At 44.8% G+C, this 14,421-nt stretch overlaps 1 protein-coding gene across 3 annotated transcripts in view; it reads left to right on the plus strand.

Moving 5' to 3' along the window:
- The first annotated feature begins 925 nt into the window (after nt 1-925).
- Nucleotides 926-14,421, plus strand: part of Up (Troponin T, skeletal muscle) — a 34,720-nt gene continuing 21,224 nt past the window's right edge. For 2 of the 3 annotated variants that reach the window (XM_077703746.1, XM_077703745.1), the window contains exons 1-3: nt 927-1,085; nt 9,068-9,116; nt 10,952-11,068. In XM_077703746.1, the coding sequence (XP_077559872.1) occupies nt 9,090-9,116; nt 10,952-11,068 (144 nt within the window). In that variant the 5' untranslated portion in view covers nt 927-1,085; nt 9,068-9,089. Of the gene's footprint in view, nt 1,086-9,067; nt 9,117-10,951; nt 11,069-14,421 lie in introns of all 3 variants that reach the window. The other variant, XM_077703747.1, reaches the window with a different exon arrangement.

Genomic DNA, 14,421 nt, shown 5'->3' on the forward strand with positions numbered 1-14,421 from the left:
CTAAAGAAGGACAGCTATAATGAAGAAGTCCAGTATATCCTGATTTTCACGCCACGTTCTCGCTTTCTGCAGAAAGCGGTATTACAACATCTGTTTGAGGACAACAGACGAAGCAAATATAGCACATAAGTTTCAAGCGGGATCCATGGAACGATACAAAGCCTATATGACCGACATAGCACGAACTAAGCGTGCCTTCGCATTCTGGTCATAGATTAGGCAGCGTATGGGAACGCAAAAGACGCGGAATACCCGGCCTATGAACGAGCCTCAGCCGATGTGTAGGGACAACGCAATACCTCCAGTACCTGCTGCATTGCTGGGAGGGGTTCCCAAGTTCAGAAACGTTTTTTTTTTTGCGTTACCCTTACGCAGTCATGTCGGAGCCGTTCAGTTGCATGTTATGTCCCAATTTGACCCTGTTTATATATTACGAGCACAAATAGCGTAAACCGGAGCATCATCTACCATTATGTTGACTTGCCTAAATGATTCGAACCCACCGCCAGGTTTCAATAATAACTGTAAACCAACAAGCGAGGCGAAACGCAGAAGGCTAAGGATGGAGGTCAATAAAAGAACAGCCATATCATCCGCAGCCTCGACTCCAGGGGGTGGCCCAGAAGACTGATGCCAGAGCCATCGCACGTACGCGCGCTGCTGAAGCCGCAGTCTCGTCCCCAGTCGGGGGGGATGGGTCCTATTTCTGAACGAACTGCCAGGTTTGTTTCTTTCGCTGTCGCTGCTCCCAGAGCGAGGAGGGAAAGAGGAAGGGTAGAGTACACAACCTTCAACGGGGCTCCACCCCCTCTTTCCTCTACCATCTCAGCGGACGAGGAAAGGATGGTTTTCGCTTGTCGCTCCTAGCGCTTTAGTCCCCTTTTGTGTTCCCTATTTACTTTTTTCGCTGCCTTCTGGGAGAGTGGGTGAAAGCGAAAGGGCCGACGCAGTCTTGGGAGCGGGTGTCGGCGTGTGCGGATCGTGTGTGGTGGTGTGTTCGCCAGCGCGGCTGCTCTCAGCTCGACGACGCCACTCGACCAAGGGAACACTCGACGACCACCGCCACTCCTTCCTGCCCGCGCCAGGTGAGCTGCGCCGACCACACCGGCAACGAAGCTTGTTCGAAGCACACAGGCTCGCAAACGCACAGGATTTCTCGCTTTGTCTTGTGGCTGATGCTGCTGCTTCTTCCCGTCTCCTGATCCCGCGGAGTGCTTGCGGCGGAACCATCGTCCATCGGGTTGGGGAGGAGAAGGAAGGCATCGTTGTGCTCCGGGAGGCAAGCCGAGTAGTGGTGTCACTGACGATGCCTCGGTGTCGTTCTGTGCCGTTAATAGCAACAATTTTGGCACCCGCTCTGTTTTGTTTGCAAAGTCTTGGTGTAAAGCATTGTATGGTTGGGCCAGTACAGAGTTGAGGTGATTAATCTAAAGGATTGTTCATTAGGTCAAGGACCTCGTCAAGATTACACGTTTGTACATGCTTGTACGCGCTTTAAAATTTCCGTCTGGGAAGCTTTGCGGACCTTTGCGCATGCACTAACAAATGTTAAGTCGAAATTTCGAAGAAAGTAAGAAGTTTGGGGGCTGTGGCACCAGGGAGACCAGAAGCATGTAGAAGCACATCCTGAACTTTGTCCGGTTGGGGAAAGTTTCTGGCGGCTTCCCGTCGTTAGGTTCTGATTCAAGGAAAAACAACCACAAAAAACGCAATAGCGTGACCAAATATGTGCGGCTACACTGAACGCTTTTTTGTAGCTGCAAGTTTTATAGTTGACGGGTTGGGGATACTCTGGCGATGGGCTACTTTATAATTCAAGATCGCTTGAACCATGTCGCTAATTCAAGATCAATTGAAACCCCCTGCACAAAAAGCTTTGTTTCAAAGGTTGATCTCCTTAAGTAATGATACAATTGATTGTGCGAATATTTGTGGATGGCCAAGAACAGGGTGCATCGGTGTTTTAGCACGACGGGGTTGTTTTATCTCTACAGTGATGGCGACAATAAAAACGCATTCTCAGCCCGAAATCTCTGTCAGCTGCGCCAGAGTTCTCATGTTAAGGCAAATAAGGTCCCACTCAAAGTAAGATGACACTGTCGGGCTAAAAATACCACAGTAACTTTACTGTAGCATCAATCAGATAGCGCATGCACAAAAACAATGGGTGTTAGGCCTAATCTGTTCACATCTAGATCCTCCTTAGAGTAATCGTCTCAGAGCAATCGAATCAAGGAATTACCAAGGATTATCACCAAATACTGGTCGCAACGTTAATTTATGCCTAGGAAAACAAAAAATCAAAGCAGTAATTTGCGATGACCTTTTCTGTCCCTTGTATTGCTGGTTTGCTTCCACAGATTTTTTTTTTTACAGTCATGCTTTGTGTGGGCTATGCTAAACTCTCTGGGGAAGTCTCGACTAAGCTTCGCACCTGGTTTGTACGGGCACGACTTTACACTGCTCGTTAAGCTCACCAGCGCCGCTGTTCCTTAGTTTGAAAAACACAAAGCGCCACCGTATTGAAGACAACGTTATAGAGGCGAGCAATTTGTTTAAGCTTTAAAATATGCTCTATACTCTTGGACGCCCACCAGCAGTTGCACGTAGAAGTCTTAAAAAATTACGTGCGGTCGGTCATTATTGCTAAAGCATCATGTCAAATGCGAATGGGTTGACTATAAGCTCACTGACGTTTGTAAGTTTTACCATGTTATCAGAATTTATTTGACCAGATTTATGTGAAGTTTTGTAGCAGATTATGGGCGTAGTTCAACGGAACAATTATCCTGTACAAACTTTCAGTTTTCTTTACAAAAAACGCAATGAGCGCGCAGAAAAACCGACCCAAGTTGGTCTCAACATGCTTTATGGTTATTTTCAATAATGCTGCACAACGGACGTCAACTTTTGTATATTCAGAGCGAGAAGTGACAGGATATGCTTGATTTATTCCAGTTTCTTATCAGGGTAGATTCAGTACGTCACAAACACGAAAACAAGTTTGTTTTAGGCCAGATTTAGTACTTTACAATCGGTCTTGGTATAGAAAAAAAACATTGCTAAAGCAGCGTAGATATTTTTGGTTGCCGGTCCAAAAATCAAGTACTTACAAGCCGCAACAGTAATTTCGGAGTAGAACACATTGACCATAATTTACAAAAGCGCCGAACTTCAAAAAAGAACGTTTGGCAAGAGCAAGTCCTTGATAAATGTTTCGATGATCGTGTAAGAAATAGCCATTGTGGCATAATAAAAAAATGTCCAAGAGTTCGGTTCCGGAAAAAGGAACCCAGAAAGCCTTGAGAATAAAATAGAATTAATTCTCATTTACCAACGTTTCTGTTCGTTTCTTGTGTAATTTAGAAAATTACTTACCTAAAAGCAAAACTTTCTTCTCCTCATATGTATTAGTAAACAATTAACATGTCCAAAGGATGAATAGACCAATGGCAGCCAATATATATTGAATTTTGTGTGTTCTGTCGCAACACTCCCCCTCCCCTCTCCAGCTGCAGAAAGTGGGCAAGAGGGAAATGCGCTTTCAACAAATGCACCCGGTGACTTTTTTTAGGCGCAGCTTATTACCATCACCAAGTGACTTTTGTCCCATCTCCCATTACCGCAGATTTCGTGCAAGCTTGTTTTTTTTTATTAGGTCGAGTTTGTAACGTACAACAAACCGCAAAACTGGAGATTTGTTCACCACGAATCAGCGAACTTGAACTTTTAACAGAAGTTAAGAGATGTTTCGGGCATATGTCGGCGACATATCGGTGACACATGTCAGCGACACAACGGAATTGTTTCAAGGGCTCCCACTGGAGAAGCTACAAAAAGCGTATGACCTCGACAAATGCTTCCGACTGTTTTTTGTTTTTCCGAATGGATAAAATGTATCGTATTTAGTTGACGGGCAACGCCAGCTGTCAACCGCTTGTTCACTCTGCTTTGATTGACAAGCGTAAGAAATAGTTTCGTGCGGCGGTCATTCTCTGTTCTTTTAATAGATTGTTCTGCTCAGATCCTCTCTGCTGCACGGGGGCAACGAAAGATAACACTTTTGTATTTGAAGGGGAAAAATTGTTAGCAAAAAGGAAAGGCCACTTTTGCCGGTGCTCATGGCTTTTTGTTGTCGCTGTGCATTGATCAGTTCGCATAAACGTGTCGATAGCTGTTAAGAGCCGATTTTGTTTTACAGAACTTCGCGTCGACGCTCAGACCTTCACGTAGAAGCTACTGACACATGTGAACCAGATGTCTGTTTCAGAAATAATTAGTTATAGTAAAAGAAAAGTCATAAATTGATATCATTTAACGTTGCCTTTTTATGAGTAATGTACTGAATACCAGTAATTTCACTACCCATTGTTGGTTGCTCGCTACAACATTACAGGCACTGGGGCGATCTGGCGTAGTTTCCAGTTTTTGCGCCCTTCAATTCTGTTGTTGACTCCTCTACGTATTCTCTTACAAATTTGAATGGATGTACTCGCCAAGAATCAAATTGTGCGTCAGGGCGCTGAGCTTCATTGGGGAACTTGGTGCTCTTTGTTTCGTCTGTTTCGTTTTAAAGGAGCTCAAAACATGTTCGGTAGTATTTAACGTTCAACGCACTAAAAGTTGTAATTCTAAACACCGGACAAAACGTACGAAACAAGGAATACGTCTTTCCAATAATTCTATCTCGACCCGTTATAGTACGCTAACAAAAGGCTTTTAAAAATGATGAATAAGACGCCTGCCTGCATGGCTCTTAACAACAACAGTAAAAAAAAAGAAAAATCTTGTAACAAATAATTACTGGCGGGCATAGAATGGGAAGCCAAATCAGGCCTGATTTGACTATCTGGAGGACGCTTATAAAATGGCTACAGACCAGTGGTATTAGTCTGTTGTTCTGTGTACGTTACGGTGATTTGAAATGATAGCGTTCTTGTTAATGTGAGAAAAATACGTCACTTAATATTTATATGGCATTAGAAATATTTTTATTGCCTTCTCGGCAGCCGCTGCAGCGAATATGGATATAAAATTAAAAATAACGTTTAAAAGTAAGTTCGCGATAATGCGTTGATGAGACCACGGAGTGGTAAAGTATAGAGTGGCGAAGGTCATTCGGTAAGGCAGGCCTTCAACAACTTGATAATACGGAGAAAAAACTGCGAACTTTTGAATATTTTTCTTGTTCTCCGTTCATCAAATGTAGCTCTTTACGGGAAAGAATCATGCCTGAAGTCTCGGGTGAGAAAAAAAAAATAAAAAAAGGAAGCATCGATTGTGGTTGAACACGCCGATGACAGCAGTTGGGTGTTTGAAAAAAAAAAGGTGGAAGGAAAAAAATTTACAAAACCACGGTTCCAAAGCGGGGGATAAACACGTATGGCTACAAAAGACACTCCCATTGTTGCTGGAGAAAAGTTAAGCGTCCCTATTCGCATAAAGCTGCAAATGAAACAAACTGCTATGCAAGAAAAGAGAAAGGTAAAAAAAAGCGCAGCCGACAGACCCTAATTCCACGACTTGCACATTACAGAGTGCGTTAGACTCATTCTTGTTCCAGCGCCAAGAAAAGTGAGCAGTGGGATAAAAAAAAAATCAGCTTCACAAAGCAAAGATGAAGAAATGCGTCGACGTATAGGCCAACCGTGACGTCAGGCATCAGCGCCCTTGGATATGTCTTCAGTCGGCATCGACCCACGCCGGCGGGACTTGCACCCGAAAAGCGGGCCACGCGAAGGAACTTGGGCGATCCAGTCAGTCGGCGGCGCTCAGGCGGCCCGGCGGCGCCCGAGCACGCCAGCGACGAGGGCACGGGCCCAGAATAGCCCCCTGCGCGCTACTGGGACGTCCCGGACGGGAACACCCTTTATGGACTCGGTGTCTCGTTGCGGCTTCCTGCGCTCTGCGGCCTCGCGCTGTTGTCCTCCTCCCGACGGGATGGGATAATGCTCTAGATTCCTCAGTCGCCTTCCCTCGGCTTTTGACCAGCCTGCTTGTTTTCGCTCTTGATAGGACTATAAAGTGTATTATGATCGAACGATCGAACGATGCCACGGTGTCAAAAATGTTTATGACGCTGGGAAGGGTCGTGGGGAGCGCTGTTGTTGCGACCTCATAATTTTATTTTTGTTTGTATTTATCACTGCTGAATATTTTAGCTGAGGCTTTCGTCCGCGGTTTGGTGGGTGCTTTGTTATCGCTTCGAGCTAGCGACCTTTGCGAGGAAGTGTGACTCGTAAACCATCACCCTTTTCCCACCCCCTTTGTTTCGGAAGTCAGAGTTTGACCACTCACCGATTCAATGCGATAATCAGGAAAACGTGAAATCTGTTTTTTTATCTCCGCCCGAATTGAACAGTGAGTTTGTTTTAGAGCGTCGAAAACATACTCATACAAGTTGTTCTTTGGTAGGCAAACATGAAGCAATCAAGACACTCTCTGTGCTCAAGCATACTAATGTGCATGTTTCTCAAAGTCATAGGTGCATATAATCGTAACACTTCAGTTCGGCGCTACCATCTTTGAGGATTTTATATGAAACTAGAAATTGGGATTGGCCATTGTAAATTTTGGTTGCAGAAACTTAAACGTTGATGGCATGGATCTGGCACTCGCCACGTAATTTTCATTATTGGTATGATCGAGGCTCAAGCCTATAATTTTATTATTAAGAGTTTTGTAGCTTTTAGGTTATAACTGATTATGGAAATCAGTCAGAGGGCATCATGTCTTCGTAACTTCGTCCGTGCTTTATTGAGTAATATGCTAACATATTACAAATCCGGTAGTTGCTATTGCTACTAGGAGGATAATGTCTACACCGAAGAAACGAAACATTCACGTCCGCGTTACGTCCTTACTATGATAAATTACGCTAACAAACTTGGAAACACAACTGCACGAACGTGTATCTATTTTTTTTTTTTTGCTAAACGCGCAGTAGTCTCTTCGGAATGCCTCCTATTGGGGAGGAAGGGCCAAAACCAGCAATATCATGCGCTCCATTTTCAAGCAATCTACGATGAGTGAGACATGGGCATTTCCCTCCCATATGTACTATCTTGATCACAGTTAGGGTGAACATGGGAGCGCGTGTCATTCCGTGCGCGGGAGCCGCCTGTGCGCGTTCCGGGTAACTTCGCCCGCGCATCACATAGCCTCGTTGCAAGCGAACTGCGCATGCGTGCGGAGTTACCCGGAACGCCGACAGGCGGCTCCCGCGCACCGAATGACACGCGCTCCCGTGTTCACCGTAACTGTGATCAACATAGTACGTACGTACGTACGTACTACAACCTGTTGTGCAGGAACCGCGTAAGAAATAAAGTAAGAATGTAGCATGTTACTTTGGAAAGAAAAGAATAGCTGTCGGCGTTCATACTTCCATGCGGATTATGAGCACGCTCTTACACGCACTCGCGTACGCACGCGCGCGTGCACTGCAAGTACACAAGCTGGTCACTGGAATCGCGTGCTTTTGCGGTACTTTCCAAGTGCTAATGTGTAAGTGAAAAAAAAAGAACGTAAGATACTGAATTACCCGCAGAATGTGACCGCCGTCGACATTCTCAAGAATTTACAGATGTAACTGAGTTTTACATTTCCCCCAGGTCTAGAGTGCTGCCGGGATGGGTAGAATCACTTACATATATATTTATATATATTATCAGCCAGGTTGTGTCCACGGCAGGACGACATACTCTCCCAAAGACCTCCAGCGAGTGATAGCTGATTCAATGTTTTACTCCCAAATTTTCGCGCTCCTCAGTCTATCGTGTCCTCGTTCTTGTGAAAAAAAAACGAAACGAGTAAGGTGTAAAGTGTCGTTACATGAAGCTGCGCAGAATAAGCACAGTGAGTGAGTGAGTGAGTGAGTGAGTGAGTGAGTGAGTGAGTGAGTGAGTGAGTGAGTGAGTGAGTGAGTGAGTGAGTGAGTGAGTGAGTGAGTGAGTGAGTGAGTGAGTGAGTAAGTGAGTGAGGAAGTGAGTGAGTGAGTGAGTGAGTGAGTGAGTGAGTGAGTGAGTGAGTGAGGGAAAAATCTTTATTTATATAAAATTCAGAGCCAGCAACCCCTGTAAAGCGTGCACTGCCTGTGCGTCACTATCGTTGTGCAAAGAAGCCAACCTTCCTTCACTTTATGGGTAGCCTGATTTGGCTAAGCCCAACATGTCGCAGCAATATTATCCAACGCAACGGCACTAATCGTCTCTCTCCTTTCTACTTAACCTTTGTATTGGAGCTCGCAGGAAATATTTTATGAACCAAGCCTGGAAAAAGATTCTATTTTACACAAAAAGTAAAAGAAAACAGTGGCCTCAGTGGCTCAAGGGCATTTGTTCACACATATCATTTTTGAAATTGCAAGTTTCTTGCTTTGCAGTTCCCATTTGAAATAAATTAAATGCAGGTATACAGCCACTTCTATTACACAATAAAATTCAAACAAACCGAAGGATCAGTGATCCTACAGCTTATTAAGAATTTGAGGAGCCGTTCCTTGAGGAAAACAACCTGATATATTCTCTCTCTACATTTTTACAAAATAAGGCAGATACTTGAAATCCAAGAGAAATAACGTAGCGAACAGATTATTTCTAAGAATGTACCCAAATTCGTTTCCAAGTATATTTTGTAGAATTCTAGAGTTTCAGAAAGTTGTTTTCTGTTTATGGCTGGGTAAGGATATCCTACTTTCGGACACTGTAAGTTTTCATATGCCTGTATGCGTCGCAACAATCGAGGTGCTCACGGTTATTTGGTAATCAGAATGTCATAGTAAAGAAGCCGCGTCAAGAGAGAGGTCAGAATGCCTCCGAATTTTCGTTTCTGGGTTCCATTTCGGTAAAATTTGCATTTGCTTTGTTTAACGTCCGCACATAGATATTTCTATATAAAATTAGACGAACGAGGTACTACTTTGTATATTTTTATTACACTCTCCCAACAACACAGATCTTGGTACATATAGCACACTTTTATTGTTGTACGTTGTCAGTACAACAAAGGTTTTTTCCTGGCGTCATGCTTCAAATGTACGATATATTCTTGGTATTTTTCTTTCCAGAAGTACCACCTAAACAACCAAGATGACGGAGGCTGAGATGCTGATGGAGGTAAGCTTTGTGCTGTGTAGTAACGGGATAGTCTACGTTAGCTAATTTGTCTAGCGTGATATCATTGTGCTTGTCTCGGTTTCTCGAGCTTGAGTAACAGAATAAGGATTTTGCTCTGGAGATATTGTAAAATTAGCGTTCTTGGACCCCAACGCAAGTGACAGCCGACATTCATTAAGCGATTTCGCACTGTGAGATTGCTGGTATGCATGAAGTTCTTCATCGTGTCATGTACAAAGGCAGTTGTGAGAAGTAGGGTTACCAGGACGAAAACCTTCCGCGCCGGCTTAAGGGTGCCTCACGGAAGAGAAGCAGTGTTTTCATAATTTAAGAGAAATAATATCAAAGGGCGAAGTCTAATTAAGAGTGTATTTTGTGTGTTTTAGCTTTCCAGAGTGACATGCTCCTAAATAGTAAATTTATGAAACCTACCGAGGTGAGCCTCTGAGGCGTCTCAACTGCGGAGAAACCCCGCCATAATGTTTTCTGTCTGGGACAACTCACCGTCGCTGCTTTTCAGAGTGACTTTTCTTTTCTCATAACACTGGCTAGTAAAGTTAGTTGCTGCTTTTGCCTTTTTTAATTATGGTCCCCTCCCAGTGCTCCTATCTTCGGCGTGCTAGCCTGACAGCTAATTGCGTCGGTCCGCAAAAGTGGCTGCGAAAGCTTCCGCCTCAGGAAACAGGTGATTGGTGTAGGAATATCGTAGGCCGCGCGTAGGCCGCGCCAGTCTGTTTACGCGGCGTTTCAATTTCCGAGAAATGCTGAGCGCCCTCAGAGCGATGGATTTGGTGAAAACTGGAGGAGTAAGTGTTCAGCCGTAGCCATGGCTCTTGCTTTTCGAAAACATTTCTTGGAAATTGCGCAAAAATTACGAGTAGGAATCAGCTCGATGTTCATGATGTACACAGATTGTATGACGCATATTGGCCTTAGGGGGAATTTTGACACCTCACACTTTCTGCCACCAAGGTATCTGAATAATATCCGGAGTGGCTTGTGCAACACACACTATATTCGTACATTTCAGTTAAATGAAGTGTGGTTTGAACTAAAATAATTAAATTATTACTCGTGAGTCAACAGCAAATTTTTATTATGAAGTTACAGAGCCGCCTTTATCATGACAAGCACCAAAGTTTTTGTAAAAGTTAGGACATATAAAAATGCCCAAATATAGAAAAAATATGGGACACGGCCAAGCAATGTCCAGTACGAAGGCGTGCTGAGCCATGCGAGGCTTAATTTTTTGCTTCCCAAGCCGGTAGTTTGAATTTAGCTGGTTGTCATTAAAACAGTGAAAAAAAAAAATCAGTAACAACAAAATGTTTTTAGAAATCCCTGCACTAGTATTTTCTTACGCTTTGCAGGTCAACACAACTGAGCATTTGATGGTGTGTGCACCCTTTCTAACATAAATATTTTATTTTAAATAAGTTCGCAGCTAATAGAAATAATAAAAAGCGTGGGGCATGTAGTTCCTGATACATATTAATATTATGCTTTGTCGCTGAGAAATACCGCTGTTCGAGTGCAATGATTTGGTTTAAGTTACGTAAAACACTATGTATAGCCCGAACGTGAGAATTAGCATTTTCCTTTCCAACCACTCAGCCGCAAGTATTTTTTTAATGAGATGTCGCGGCATTGCTGAGATAATTATGGAGCCTTTTTATATTTATGTTGTCTTTTAGGTGACGGGTACTTACTTCGTTCTCAAACGTTCCTCTACCGTGTTGAACCCCTTAAGTCCAAAGTTGGGACTCCCAGGCAACCCTTAAAAGCGTGTTTCGAGGCTAACTTCCCTGTTTGCTTGTGCCGCAATGTGTCCACAGGAGAAACTCCGCAAGAAGAAGGAGGAGGAGGAAGAAATGTGGACGGAGTACCTGGAGCAGCGCAAGAAACAGCGCGCCAAGGAAGAGGATGAACTGCGGAAACTCAAAGAACGACAGGTATCGCGCGCCCCGCATCATCTTTTTCCCTGTTTCGGCGCATTCAACCCGCCTCCGGAAAGCGGCGCGTTAGGAGTTAAAGGGACCCTTCAACACTTTCGATAACCGCTTTCACTCTTTAATTCGCGTCTGGAAGCACTGCGAAGGCTACAGTTATCACCCGCACGGAGCGGCACTGCGTGATTTTCTCGTCGCACCAGTAAGTCTTCCGTTTCAGCTTTATTTTTGTGGCTTTATTTTTAAAGTTGCTATCGAAAAGCGTTCATTGCAGCAACTGAAGGAAAACCGGCCAACAGCCGCTACATGGCCTCAGTGACGTGATTCTGGCCGTCGAAGAAAGTCTAGACCGGGAAAGAGAAAAATCTTTTGAACGAGTTTCCAAGTTATCTGATGAACATAGAGCAGTTTTTTTGGCTGAGGTACTTTGCGACCCCCTAATCTAAGTACTGGGTGTGTTGGGTGACTACCTTCTGCAAGCATTTAGGATTTCAAAAAGAAGTTGAAAGAAAGTGTTGCAGGTTCACTTTAACATTTCTTACAGGAACTACTGCACTGCCCGATGAAGGCATTTCATCACTTGTGGGAAAAATGGAGAGTTAAGGCTTGTTCCAGAGTCAGTCGCTTGCCCTGTCATGGCGAACAGTGCACTGACTCGTTCGCTCGCTTTCCTGTATCTCGTACGTGGAGCTGAGCAGGCCGCGACAGGTAGTTCGTTGTCGAAATGCCAAGAGGTACCCTGATGATGTACAGATGATACGTACTTTGCAGGCCATAGATTGTCAGAATAATTTGAGGGAGTGTCTTGAAAACTGTGCATCAGGTACCTCATTCAAGAAAAGGATGCTTTTCTTACAAGAACTTATATCTACTCCAGAAATCAGAGGACTTGGACAAAAACACTTATTGCGATTTAGTTCACTTTTAAATAAAGTCTTAGGGGCGAAAATAAAGCCAAATGAAAATGTTTATAGACCTAAGGCAAGAAGAGGGCATTGCGAGCCCAGCTCCCCCTGCAGCCCGCCTTGCATCCTTTGAAGAGAAGTACTCGATACCTACCGCGCTTGGTATTTCCGAAGTGCTGTGAATTTTTACTGTGCGGCAGTTATCAGAGTACGCGCTGACGTAAAGAAAACAAATGCTATGAAATGACGCACCAATGCCTGCTACAAGTTGGCACCGTCTTCCCGAAGAGCCGTCGAAGCAACGAAAATTTCTAGTGAATGGAAAAACGGATAACTTGTGAACGTACAATTGGTAATAAAATAATCTCTGTCGTTTTTTTATTTCGATTCTTGTTTGGAGAGGGTTCAGTACGCAGAGTGAGCAAATGACTGATTTTTTTCATCAATAGGCGAGTTAAGATTGGCAAAAAGCATATCCCGTTACACCAAACGGTAATAGAAACAAGACCGCTAGAAACGTATTCACGTAGCCTAAATAGATGCACAGAAATATCGAAAGACTTTTAAATTGAAGTATACTTTCTGCTAAAGTATGCGACCCCCGCAGTGTTCGTATCGTACAGCCATAGTTCGTCGAATTGATTGGCTATAAATGCCTACGCTCGAGTGCTCAGTAACAGGAAAGGCAATAATAGTGGAATGTAAACACTTTACATACTGAGGACATGTCGCTTCCGAGTACATAGGTAGAACGACTTACATGTGTACCTGCCCATGCCTGTGCACTTCATTCTCCACCCATTTGGTTCTTTGGTCATGTAATTGCGCATTTGTGACGACCACATTGGCGCCACCGAAAGCTTGTTTAAATCGCGACACGTGATCTACTTTCCCCGGCACAAGCCGCGCTACAGTGAGATTCAGGACCCCGATATTTGTAGATGAGCGGATCGCCTCATTAAACTATGTGCATCTCAGTTTCCTCGCTTAGAAAGCTCACGTCTTGGGTTTCCAACCCTGATTGGTTTCGTCTTCCACCATTAGGGCGAAACTTGTAGTCGGCGGGTTTAGGTAGGCAGTAAAAACCACAAAGATAGATGCGTCGTTAAAACCGCAACTTAGGCGGCATTGATTCACATTCTACTTTTACTTGGAATGTATCAAAAGAGGATGCATATTACTCCAACCAAAGCGTGAGGAAAAAAAGAGTGCTGCAATTGTGTGTCGAATGATGCCTTGTCCAAAGACCTACAAGGGACTCGAATGCGGCCGTGCTGATAGGGCGCGGTGAGAAAGGAGTAGCAGATTTACGTACAACAACGCGAAGGATGCATTCGCTGCGACGTATTCGATTCGGACTTAGTCAAGAACGAAAAAAAGTCCAGAGAAGTAGTGCTGAAGCGTCAGAAATAAATTATAGGTGATTGTTACGTTTGACGTTAATGAAACTTCCACACAACGAGCGCTGAGAGAAGGGGCAAGACAGCAAGTAAAAAACAAAGCAGGGAGATTTTCGTTTTCGTTGCATGAGGCGAGGTGCAAGTAATTGAGAGCTAAACCAGTGCGCTCTCTCGTTGGGTACTGGTTTATAGCGGGATTGCGTGAAGCCGCCGGGCATCGCACAGTACTTACCGGAAGCGTTCGTGGGCGTTTACCGTGATGAATTGGGCCGTTAATTGACGCCGATGAGGCAAGACCATCAGGACATGCCTAACTCCACCCCACTGGGAATCGAAGACAAAGCCCCATCGGTCTCAGAGAAGGCGACCAAAGCTCTAGTTCCTTTCCTGGACACAGCCGGCCTACGGGAATGTTTGAGGCGCCTGTCAGGAAGACTGAGTGCGGGCGTATCTTCGCTCCCATTTTCTCCTTCTTAGAAGCACTCCCTTTCACCTACTCTACCCCTTCTTCTAGAACAGGGCAGCCAAGCAGTCTCGGTGACGTCTTAACTGTTCCTGTTTTTCCATTCGCTTTCACCTCTGGGATGAAGGCCATAGGTAATCTCGGTCACCCTAACGTTGCCAGGCAGGTAAAAGCAGCCGCAGAATCTTTCCAGTAACGCAACACGTTATGTCGGTGCATCAAGTACGCACAAACGCGGTCAAGAAGTTATTGTCTATTATTGAGGCGTGCACTTTGAGTGATTTCAAAAGCCGTTGTTTTTTAGCGTGAGCTACACTGGCCGAGGTTGAGCAGTTTCGCGACGCTCCTGGTGAACTGTACTGCGCATGCGAGAGGAGCAGTGACCTCACACGGCGCACAGAACGTTGCTCGCTGCCCGGCGTCTCTCACGCAGCCCACGCGCCCAGCGTCTTCGCCGACCTCCGTTCCGCACGTGGTGGCCCGGTTTACTTGATAATCATGCGAGGGGTGGCCGGGTGTGGAACCGATGTCTCGTGCGTCGCAGCAACACCGGCGCGCTTCTTTGGAACCAGCTTAGCTGTTGGGTGA

Source organism: Haemaphysalis longicornis, unplaced genomic scaffold (genome assembly GCF_048455015.1).
Source record: "Haemaphysalis longicornis isolate Haplotype H1 unplaced genomic scaffold, Haemaphysalis longicornis Haplotype H1 scaffold_3, whole genome shotgun sequence".
Lineage (NCBI taxonomy): Eukaryota > Metazoa > Arthropoda > Arachnida > Ixodida > Ixodidae > Haemaphysalis > Haemaphysalis longicornis.